Consider the following 13,077-nt stretch of genomic DNA (forward strand, 5'->3'; position numbering starts at 1 on the left):
CAACCGGTCTCAAGTTCATATGCGCATAATGGTTATTGCAATATTGCAGAAATGTGCACATTTCTTGGAATATCTCAGAAATTAGTCCATGCCTACCGGCGGGAATCGAACCCACGACCAAATAGCGCTAAAAGACAGAAGGATGTAACGCCTTAGTCGTCTCGGCTATCCTGGCCTGATACATTCTAAATCGCCGCTGCACTATGTTTTCCCCTAACAGAATAAATGTATAGTAGAAATGGACTTACAATCGTCACAGAAGGAATTGCCGCAGCAAGGTATCATGACAGCATCGGTGAGCAGGTCATTGCACAGTGAGCACAGCAAATCTTCAGGAATCGCCGGCTTTTCCATGTCAGTCTGTGCAACCGGCTTCTTGCCTTCCTTGTATGCTTGACTGCAAAATTAAACAAAAATATGCATATTCTATTGGAATGAAAAATATTTTATTCATCCAAGAACAGTACAATAACAGGAAAATCTGTTTCTTATCATCGAAACATATAAATGTACAGTAAAATAATGATTTAACATGAAGATAAGGTTCCTTTAAAATGAATGAATAAAACAAAAACGCCCCGAGGCCTAGCCTGTGTGGGGTGGTATGCATAAATCTTGAAACTAGAGTTGAGAACTACGTAGATGGGTGATTTGATGCGACCGACTGGTCTCTTAATATTACTACAGGTTCATACAGAAACTCAAATTAAAACTATTATCATTTGTTTTTCACATGTTTAGATTTTCAACAGTAAATTACAAACTATTTTTATCTGTAGTTTCAATTTCACTTTTTTAGGTCTTCACCGCCGTCAATAGACCGGGGAATTGTCAAATATTAATAATAAGACTCTGCAAATGTTGATAAGTATGTTCCTCTGTGTTTGTAATCAAGTTTAGTTTAGTAAACTAAACTTGTAAGTTTTTGTGAAAAACCGAATAGCTTTGAAGCCTGCTCTTGCACTGCATGTTGTTTATTATCTTTATTTATGTATTGTTATTGTAATTCTGTTTGTAATTTTATTGTAATGCCATGGCCTGGTGTACTGTATGTATTTTCTGGCTGTAATAAAATCATTGAATCATCATTGTATAGTATGGCCTTACAATCAAATATTTTTTTAATTCCGAGACAAACAATCGTTTGCTTTCAACAGTTTTGAGATATAGTGGGAGAAGGTTGAAGAATCGTGATTCTGCGCAAATTGGAGAGTTGGATTGTAGTGAGTTGCAAGATCCGGGCGATAGTATGATGACATCACTAACGCCGCATCTACACTCTCAACAAGTACGTACAAATGACGACGAGCGCAAGAGTGTGGATGCCTACTTTGCCAGCGCTCGCCTTCATTGGCCTTCGCTTGCCATCGCTCCGATTTTTGTCGAGCCAGGGCCAGGCAAGGGAAGGCGAGTGGCCAGCCGAGCATCCACAAATGGTCACATTGATAGATAGATGGATGGATGTCTTTTGCACTTTACAACATTAAAAGTGATGTGGGCGAAGTTGAGTCAATAAGAGCCCCCTCTCCCACTTGACCCACATTGCAGTGTGGATGACAAGACCAACGTCGCCAAGCTTATCAGCTTGACAAGCGACTTGGCGATAGTGTGGACTAGGAATTAAATCTAATAAGGTGCGTACAGATATACGCGCCGCGAACATGTGCAATTCACTTTTAATCAGCTGACTATATCTGTATTTTTACAGAAACGGTAAGATACAGATATAAAAAGCTTGGCATCAGCTGATTCAAAGTGAATTGCTCATGTTCGCGGCGCGTAAATCTGTAGGCACCTTTGGAATCAAGTTCAACCAGACCAGTCAGTTAAAAATTATAAATAATAATCTATTTATGTATCAAGCTTTTTTCGTAAACCAAAACCAACAATTCAATCTGTCCTACGAGAAATGATTTTTTCTTCAGATAACCGGGAAAAACTAGATATGAAATCGAGCAAATGACTTACTGGTCGAGCTGTGGAACAGCGAATTGTCCAGTTGGGGTCATCATGGCGCCTGGCACTGTTGGACCATCAACTGGTACCATAAAACTTCGAGGAATGCCTGTACTCTTTCTTATTTCCACGCTAGTTTCCTGAAATTAGCAACAAAATCAGAAAAAGAAATTAATACAAGAAGTCAAACTTTAAAGAGATTAACAAAAATATCAAGCAGATTAAGTTTGTGTTCTAGGATTTCATAAACAAAATATTTGTTTAATGTAAAGTATAGTACAGTCACTTTATAAAATCATTCAAGAAAAGGTCAAATCGGAAATGAATGATCAATTTCGAATCTAGATGGTTCATAAGAGTGCAAAGAACTACAAACTATACTGTTTGATCAATAAAACTCTTCAACGTGATTGTGTAATCGAATTCAACAACCACATTTCCATGCCAATAATTATGAAGATTGGAAATAAGCATTTATTTTTATTCATTTATTCTTTTTTACAATGAAGCACATTGTAAAATGCATGGGTAAGAATTACCTGTAAAGCATTCAATGAGCAATCCTTGATCCAATGACCTGGCTGGTGGCACTTGTAACAACGATAATTTAATGGAACCTCGCCAACTTGATTTGAACCTCTGATACGAATGTAACTGAAAAGAAGTAAATCAAATAATAAGTTTTGAAATGTTACTGGAAATTAGTACATCAAATTAATTTCAAGATTTGAATTAATGTAACTTCAAAGTACAGTAGTACATCGAATTAGTTTCAAGACGTAACTGGAATGAGACTGAGAAGTAGTACATCAAAATTTTAATTAGTTTAAAACTAATTTAATTAGTTTCAAGGTATTCTTCCAACTGAGTAAATAAAGATTTAATTATTCTGAGACACATTTCAAACACAACCACTACTGATTATAAAGCTGGATTCGCACACTACAGTAACTGTGAAAATATAATAGCCATAAGTTCTAATGGTATCATTCATACTCAATATGCCGGGCTGAGTGGGAATAGTCCAACTCATGAGAATTATATTTTCACTGTTCACTGTCTTGTGCGAATCCAGCTTTCCACAACCAGTATTATATCACAGCCATTGATCGAAATTATTGTTCATTTTAGTCAGTGTTCCTCAATTCCCATTCATCAGACATCAGCAAACAATAAACTCAGGACTACAATCAATAAACTCATTCAAACTCAGGCCTGGTTTTCACAATTTCTGGAGGCGCTCTGATTACTGAAAGCATGTTCTTTTTACTAGTAGATTCTCATCCACAAGTAGGCCTACCTGATTGAAACTATAGACCTTATGGAAATACAGCAATAGACTGGCTTCTTCACACATCTGTGTAATCACTTGTCAGCTGATTCATGATGAATAATTCTATAGTCTGATTTTTACTCCAATATTGGCGTATGACGGAGGCTCCTTTTTCCTTTTATATTATCCTTGAAATGCAAAATTTCCAAAAACCTTGTATATACATCGACGCGCAATTAAAAAAGGAACATACCTGTCAAATTTCATGAAAATCTATTACCGCGTTTCGCTGTAAATGCGCAACATATAAACATTTGAACATTAAGAGAAATGCCAAACCGTCGACTTGAATCTTAAACCTCAATTCGCTCGGTCAATAAAAGCTTATAACTTGACACTCTCTTAAGGAGAGTCCACACACTCTTATGTAGACAGTCTTAGGATGTGACCACATTGTATGCGTATATGTGCAAGTACACGTCAGATCATGCACCGAGATTATGAGCCGAAAAACAAAATCTAGAAAGAACCATACAAACACGTTGTGACGTGCATGCAGCTGCTCACACTGAACGGAACCAGAATGTTCAGTTTGAGTGTCCTACTTGCTCTTTCCATAGTTTGTTTCTCATCTGCACGCTTGGTCATGCATAACCAAGCGTGCACTTGCACATATACGCATTCAATGTCATCACACTCTTAAAACTGTTCAAGCTGCACGCTTCAAGCTATAGTAGATGCAGTCAATACATCAACGTCGATGCAGAGTTGTCAATTTGAATATATCCAGTCATATATCCCCAAAACATTGTCATTCATCCCCTCATTATCACCTGGGCGTGAAATACTCTTGAAGAGTTGTCTTTGTAAATAAATAAATATCCAGTATAGCCGGCCAGATAGCCGAGTTCACTAAGGCGTTGCACGCTTTAGTCTGCTAGTGCTGCCTGGTCGCGGGTTCAAATTCCGCCGAATCCCATCGATTAGGGATGGATATTTGATCATCTCATAACAATTCACCCTCGCACTTCCCATTGCCCACGCACAAGCAAAGCTCATCGTAGGCATAAGTATAAGAATACTTTTATTCCATTAAAGCAATAACAATGCAATAGGAAACGTCAATAAAAATATAAGTCGATAAACGTCATTAATACTATAACAAAAAAAACAAAAAAAAAACGAACATTACAAAAAATGAAATTGGCACTATGAGAATTGATAGACACAGACCTAATTAATAATAATCTTATTCACTAGTACCAGAATTAATAAAAACAGACCTCACACAAGAGACATGACATAACAAACAAACTTTAGTCTAAAAATAATCCGAAACAGGCAGATGAAGGAACTCATAAAAAGAATATATAGGATTGTTTAAAAGGAGATTCTCCAATCTTTTCCTGAATGAAACAATTGGTAGTTCCCTGACTGTAATAGGGAGGATATTGAAAAATTTTACAGATAAGTGGCCAGGACTAGTCAAAATCTTGCTCAATCTTGTAAAGGGCACGTCTATTCTGATTCTATTCCTTGTATTGTAGCTGTGAATGTCTTCTCTACAATGATAAGTGTCAATGTTCTTTCTCACGTTCATTAAGAGTTTGGAATCCACCATCCCATGAAGTGGGAAGTCATAATATTTTCATTTATGAATAGTGGCTTACAGTGCTCCAGATAAGCTGCACCAGAGATGATACGCAATGCCTTTTCTAATCCAAAATAAAAAAAAAATTTTCTGCATGAAAATACTGAGATTTCACAATTTTTGGCAACAATTTGTCCAAATATCAACTTGTTTAATTCAGAGTATAGTCTAAATATTTCGAATAAAAATAGAATAGCCTAGAGAAAAAAATTGGTAGAAAACAAGAAACCTGTTTTATCCAGTATAACTTATAGTCGAGAAATTTCGAATGAAAAAGGTGAAGACAAGTTTGGTAGAAAGCAATTCAAGTTATACTTACTTAGAAGGATCATACTCAAGGGTGGATTGGGACATCATTGCCATAATCTTGTCATCTTCGCTAGCGTCCAGACTGGACAGGTCAATGGCCGTCGAGAACTTGGAATTCGTCGGTTCGAGTTCATCGTAATAAGATGGCTTCAAACTTCCAGGCAACGAGTTGCCAGCTTCCGCTCTTTCTCTGCAATCAAATTCAACCAACACTTGATAAGTAAACATTCATTATCATCATTCAATAGAAGATACAGAATCAACACCTATTCAAATAAAACCACAGAGTATACAGGCCTACAATAGAACATGGAAACTGATTGAAAGTGGAGCGTTGCTCAACTATAGTGAGGTCCACGTTATAATGGCAGTGTTTGATTAGCAATGGTATTGCTATCCTTGTCTATCATTCAACAAAGCGGATAGCGCTATCTCTTTCTCGCTTTGCTCTGTTGCCAGATCGTCTTTTAACAATGTAGAATTAATAAATAATTAACAAAATATTTCATGTCAATTATGAAAACTCATTATGAATTTATTGAAAAATATAATTTCCTGCTTGATAAAATACAATTGATTATTTTAACCTTCTGGTAGTCGTGCTGTTGTAAAAAGTACAACAGTGTCAGTTTTTTTGCTGCACAAAACTATTGAATGGGGTGGTGTCAGTGAATGAGTAACCTATGCATTCCCCATCACTCCACTGAGTTGCAGTATCAACCGAGCAATGGTTCAGTCTTTAGGTGCCATTTAGTCGCGACAGTGCATAAGATAGGGAAAACTGTATACGTGTACTATAAACGAACCAATAACACAGAATTGATGGCTTTGTTTGATGTACGTTATTGGGCTATGAAATAGTAATCATCCAAATGATCATAGGTCATAGGCATAAAATAATCCAAAAAGATGGAAAAAGTAATTATACAATTAATTACTATGTTTTGACAGTAAACAGAGTACATAACTCTTGGAAAATTGGATGTTGTACAAAATACAACACGCGACTGCTCGTGTGATTGAGTAGGGCGCGACTACCGGAAGGTTAAACGAGAGTGAACAGTTAATATTACATCAATAAACCTGTATCAGCTGCCGTTTACAGAAGTCATTGACAAGACAGAGAATCGGCAAAGTTGTTCTTCTATCTTTCTCCACTGCCATTATAACGTGGACCTTACAATAGAATATGATGTTATCTATATCAAGAGATACCCAGGTACCCAGTGTACCTGATACAATTCTCAATCATATAAATTCTAACAGAATGTAAAGAGGTTAGACAAAAATAATATCTGAAACATTTTGGAAATTCATGACACAACAATTACCTAGCTTCTCTTCGAACACAGAATAATGTACCTACGGTAAGGGTACGATCACATTGGGTGCGTACAGGGGAGCACTTGGATATTCATGACCGAGTGCGCAGATGAGAAACAAAATCTGGAAAGAGCAATAGGAACACTCACACTGAACGCGTGCACTAGCTGGTTGCAGTCAGTGTGAGCAGCTACAGACAAGTCACAACGTGTTTCAATAGCTCTTCCCAGATTATTTTCGGCTCATGCATGATCTGACGTGCACTTGCACACACACGCATCCAATGTGATCATACCCTAAGCTTCTATTCAAACACGGAGTTAAGGAATTTTTACAAAAAATCTAATTGTGTTTTTAAAGTAGGTATTCTCATTGGCCTCTATCAGCGTGAATTCAATTATTGCTCTTTCAATAATTATCTTAATCTCATCTCTCTTTTCATCTCTAATGTTATCTTTACAATTGGTTTAATCTCTTAGTTATTGTTAGCAACCAGGTGAGGAATGGGATGTTGGTATAGGGAAGAAACTCCTGCACCTTGTAAAAGACACGGGAGTTGGTTGGCCTAACTAACATACTTTTGCGACACACAATAAGCTTCGGTTGACGTGTGAGGTTCTTTGAACCTTTGGATCTTTGAATCCGTCCCTTCAAAACATAAACATAGTTATTGTTCGGTTCACACTTTTGTTATTCCAATCAAAAGAAATGATAATAGCCTAATAATTATTAGAAGAATAAAACTCATATCAAAGTGGAGTGAATAAATAGAGTAAAGAGGAATAGTTCACTTACAATATTCGCTTCTGATGAGCAGTCAATGGTACTCGAACGATAATCAGCGACGAATTCTTTGGTATCAATGCACCCTCATCGACATAGACTGAAAAAAGAAGAAAATATAAACTTGCAGAGAAGTTAACTTGCAAATTTTCCAAGTAACTACATTATTTAAAACAAGAATGCAATAAAAATATCATGCAAAACACGCTTTTAAACTGCCAGACAGGTTTGGGGAATTGATTCAAACTTTCATTTTTAATAGATTAAATATTCTTGAAGAAATACGTGCTTATTTTTCCCCGGTAATGGACCGACTCCAATTAGTTACTAATGTGACAATGCTGGGTTGCATTAACCGAGATCAACTTTAACCCTGGTTCAGTTCAGTTCCCAGTATTCTCAACTGTAAGGATTCAAGTTTATTGATATTACTCTTGATGAAAATTAATAACTGATAAAATATGTAGATTTCAGGCAAGGTGAGAATCTGAGAATATTGAAAAACAGACTTGCATGAGTCTCTTTGTCTCAACCCGAAATGTTATTGTTCACTTTACACTTTTGTTATTCCAATCAAAAGAAATGATAATAATAATTATTAGAAGAATAAAACTCATATCAAAGTGGAGTGAAATAAATAGAGTAAAGAGGAATAGTTCACTTACAATATTCGTTTCTGATGAGCAGTCAATGGTACTCGAACGATAATCAGCGACGAATTCTTTGGTATCAATGCACCCTCATCGACATAGACTGGAAAAAGAAGAAAATATAAACTTGCAGAGACGTTATCTTGCAAATTTGCCAAGTAGCCTACATTATTCAAAACAAGAATGCAATAAAAATATCATGCAAAACACGCTTTTAAACTGCCAGACAGGTTTGAGGAATTGATTCAAATTTTCATTAAAAATAATATATTATTTTCAAAAAAGTTCTTGCTTATTTTCCCCCGGTAATGGACCGACTCCAATTAGTTACTAATGTGACAATGCTGGTTTACATTGAGATCAACTTTAACCCTGATTCAGTTCAGTGTCCAGTATTCTCAACTGTAAGGATTCAAGTTTATCTCTATTGACCTGATAAGTTCCACATAGCATTCATCAGAGAATTATTGTTTGAAAACAGCATAACTTGAGGCCGATTGCACAAAAGCATGCTAAAATTTAATCGTGATTAAATGCCACGTGAACCAATCAGAGAAGCCTTCTTTTCGAAGAAGCCTCCTCTGATTGGTTCTCATGGTATTTAATCATGGTGAAAATTGAATTAAGGCTTTTGTACAACTGAGCCTTATATAATAATTTTATACATAAAATACTTTATTCAAAGGTTATGAGAATGCTAAAGCACACTAAACCCCAAGGATGGTATATAGCTAAACTCTATTCAGCTATACAAAAGTGTATATATCTATACACTATTCTATATAGGCTACTATTCTTGATTACACACAGGGACAATATTGAAGCTTCCACTAGCTACTGCGGGAAGGCAGAATCGGTGATACCCCCACTCAAATGTATAAGACATTTCCAATTCCGCGTTCCCCCAGCAGCTAGTGGAAGCTACTATTGTCCCTGTGTGCAGTTTGCATTAAAAAAAATTAATTAATGCAGTTTGCATTGGGACGTATTTAAATTAGAATTATATATTAAGGATGCAGAATGCAAATTTTGGTAGTAGACTAATGGAAACATTCTTTATTAGGAGTTATGACTTTCTAGTCCTCTCTACCACTTGGTAGAGAGTTAGTGGGAAGGATACTTCGAATATTCTTTCCGAAGAATGGACATTGATATGTTCAAAGCTCCGCCAATATGTAGATGCATAACAATATTATCTATTTTATCTATAGTTATTACAAATTTCTTTTTTTCATATCATATACAACTCAATAATTATTTTCTTAATTCATATTTTGTAAATTCATCTATAATTTTGCTGTTTTGTAAGCTATTGTATATAAGTGTATAAGCCGGTATATATTGTAATCTACATAAATAAAGCACTCAATCAATCAATCAACCACTTAACCCCGAAGTAATATATGATAACTATATGATCGTTGTCTCAACCAATTATTAGAGCAGATGTTACCCGTGCTCCGCAAGGGTCTGTTAAAAAGCACAAATAAATCACATATAGTTTTATAGTTCCATGCTGATATTAAAAGTATTAACAACTGTAATAATTTACAATAGAAAAACTATTTGATTGAGCTACTTTTATCTAAGGATGTGATCACATTGAATGCGTACATATGCAAGTGCACGTCGAATCATGTTTGAACCGAAAAAACAAAATCTGGAAAGTGCCATTGAAACACGTTGTGACTTACTGGTAGCTGCTCACACTGTACGCAACTAGCAAGTGCAACTTTCAGTGTGAATGTTCCTATTGCTCTTTCCAGATTTAGTTTCTCATCTGCACGCTTGGTCATGCATAACGAAGCTTGCACTTGCTCATATACACAAATTGTGTAACACAGTGGTTCTCAACTTTTTACTTCAAGCCCCCCTGCATAATTCAGCTGTAAGCCAGACCCCCTACATAGTAGCATAGACTACTATACATGTAGTACATATACGTACGTATATACCTACATAATTTACACCCAATATTTATTTAGTTAAGTTTTGCACAACATTCTATACATAACCCAATGTTGCAATAGTTTCAATCATAATAAAACAACAAATTCTATACAAACAATGAATAATATAATTCATTTGGGTACTACAGCTACTATAGTACATAGTTGTTATTTTTGTTTCTCATAGAAATTAACAATACAAAGAGCGTTAGTGTGAAGGATGAGCTTGTTTTTTCGTACAGAGTTTGTTGAAATGAGGTGTCAGCTCCGCTACACTAAGATAACACTACTCTACTCTCAGCTACGATAACGCTACACTAAGTTCCTGGGTCACATCATAGAGAAACAATAGCATAAGTAGATATCCCATGGTATAGGGCGTTTATGTCGCAACTTTTACTGTTATCTCAAGCTGATAGTCCACGTAGTTCTTTCCTGTAAAGCTTTATGACGATGATAGTCTCTCATATTGTGCCGTTCATACACTCTTACCCGTTCAAAACAGTAAAAATCGACAATAATAGACAGTAATCGGCTTGAGATAACAGTAAAATTTGCGACATAAACGCCCTATACCATGGGATATCTACTTATGCTATTGTTTCTCTATGGTCACATCCAGTCTTGGTCTATATTCACTTTTCATTGCAGCTAGAGCAGAAACCCCAGTTTCACACGGATAAATTGTAGCAAATGGAGTCTATATCTTCAATGCTTTTTACTCAAAATTGGGTGTTCCTTTTGCACACCAATCCAGAAGGATGTAAGAGAATATTCTTCAAACTTCATTTTAAGCGCAAAGTCACCTTGGAGATCAATGAGGTTTTTTTTTCTATCATATTGAGGGAGCATTTATTGATTGAGAATTTGAATTTGACAATACGGTTGATATAAATATTTTATGAGTAAAAATTACTCACATGTAATTTTAAAAACAGATGGACTGCTTATTGTAATTATTTTAGAAGTAAATTTAAAACATTTTCCAACCAAGCTTTGCGCCCCCCCCCCTGAGCATTCATCGCGCCCCACGCTTTGAGAACCACTGGTGTAACACAATCAATGTGACCACACACTTATACGCAATCTTTGTATCACAAATTAAAATTAAATTACTTATTTAATAAAAAATAAATGGAAATAGTCTCTAACCATCCTCGATAAATTCAAAATCTTTATGTAAAATGTCAAGTTATTCAGTTCCGTAGTTCATACGTGATAATCCGTCAAACACGTATGTATTTCGTTCCATGTACATGATTGTATAGGCCAATGAAGTCCTTCTTAGTATAGATCAGATTAGAATTTATTATAATACACCCACATGCAGCTCAAAATTCAGAAAACACCGCTTTCTTGTATATGCTTTACAATGAAAATACGTTAATACCCTTTGTATAGTACTGTATATGAGTTTTGAGTGAACCTTATTGAAAATATTTCGACAAGACATTACTATAAAAATGACACACCAGGATATTAAAAAATTAGGAACCAAAAGCAGGTCAAAAATATTAAAACGGTTAAGCGCAAACGTCAGACACCCAGGCATCAAAGAATACACTAACACCAACCAGACCTTAGATTACACACCATGAGAAATGATTTAGAAGTTATTAGTCGAGAAATGATTGAGAAGAATCGACTGTCAAGACAATCATGTAAAGCGAGCGCCTACCTTCATTGGTTTGTGCATTAGTTATTTGCAAATCAAAATCAATGGTCTTTCCGATTTGCTTTTGCTGGAGAATAGCCTTTTTCAAGTCTTTGACAGAAATGTGGAGTCCGTCAAACGTGATCGTGTCGTAAGTCAAAGCTGACTTGAACTTGTAATGCACTGACATTGCAGGTAGTTCCAACTAAATGCATGTCCGCTAGGCGGCGGGGCGGGACGGGGTTAGCTGAGACAGAAATAGACAAAATTAACTTGGGAAAGCTATTTACAACATTGGGAACAACAGGATGAATAATTGGGATTTTCAATCCAGAAGTTAAAACTATTTCAAACAATCTAAGAAATTGAATATGGTCAAAGGGTTATCCCATGGTATTAGAATCAGACATGAAAGAAGACTCCTTCAGTTGATTTCAAACATAAAAACCAAGTTATTACTACTGAAATCCACCACCAACAAGATATTTTCAACTACAATTATTAGGCTACTCAGGGGTCCACCGAGGGTTGATACTTTTCAGTAATGAACACCGCATATAAAATATAAGACAAATAAAAAGGTATTAATAAATGATATTATACTTCAAGTCTGGAAGATAGAACACTTAAAGAATAAATGATCAAAACCAATAATTAACTCAGTTATTAATGAAAATTCTACAGTTGAAGAGTAGGTCTAATGGTCTACACTAAATTACAGTTGCTCTTTACAGTCAAGTTTATACTAAAAACGCTACCAAGCACAATAAGGAGCAATGACAAATCCTACAATGGACAACATATTTTAACCAATATGTAAAACAGCAATAGACTACAATAAACATACACAACTCTCTAGAATATTACCGAATCCTCTTACATGAGTCGCATGAGAAGTTTGGAAAGTATCATTATTATAAGACCATATTTATGAACCAATGAACTGTATCTTTCTAAAAAATATGTTAAAAAAGTGTCACACAAGCTCAGCCACATGGTTTTCATTTTTGAAGGTTTGTAAAGTATTTTAATTACGCTTAAAGTAAAGCTACAGTATTTAAACTAAATATAGCAAATCTTTAGGGAACAATGAATTACGAATGTTAAGCAAACTACTCAACTGGTCCATCTTTGTTGAAAACAGCTTTTCACCAACACTGTTACAGAGTAACAACTCAGAAGGGAAGAGTTCACTAAAACTTATAAACCAAACCACGCATTAACAAAAGTATAGAGAGGATTGAGAAATAAAATAATAACAAAAGATAAGAATAGACTTGAAATACCTGGAATGTAGGCTATAAATCTGGATCTAACATGATAAGAGGCAATCTGGATTTGGTAAGGTAGGGTAATGCACCAACAAATTATGTAATTTATGCTAAACAGAAACAACGATTAAAGAACTTGGATAATATAATATGAATAAGCAAAGATTTAGACATAGTATGAAATACTGTGATACAAAAAGTTTGAATGGAAAAGTATTTTTAAAACAAACTGACGCCATTGCTCAGGTCGGCTCATTG

General features: G+C 35.4%; 1 protein-coding gene across 1 annotated transcript in view; it reads right to left on the reverse strand.

Moving 5' to 3' along the window:
• The window catches only part of LOC111064432 (E3 ubiquitin-protein ligase RBBP6), a 107,317-nt gene that overhangs the window by 94,025 nt on the left and 215 nt on the right, over positions 1-13,077 (reverse strand). The window contains exons 2-7 of the mRNA XM_039435060.1: positions 11,573-11,795; positions 7,961-8,048; positions 5,200-5,379; positions 2,496-2,610; positions 1,969-2,096; positions 249-397 (exon numbers count right to left, since the gene is read on the reverse strand). Of these exons, the coding sequence (XP_039290994.1) occupies positions 249-397; positions 1,969-2,096; positions 2,496-2,610; positions 5,200-5,379; positions 7,961-8,048; positions 11,573-11,738 (826 nt within the window). The 5' untranslated portion in view covers positions 11,739-11,795. The remainder of the gene's footprint in view (positions 1-248; positions 398-1,968; positions 2,097-2,495; positions 2,611-5,199; positions 5,380-7,960; positions 8,049-11,572; positions 11,796-13,077) is intronic.

This window comes from Nilaparvata lugens, chromosome 8, assembly GCF_014356525.2.
Source record: "Nilaparvata lugens isolate BPH chromosome 8, ASM1435652v1, whole genome shotgun sequence".
NCBI lineage: Eukaryota > Metazoa > Arthropoda > Insecta > Hemiptera > Delphacidae > Nilaparvata > Nilaparvata lugens.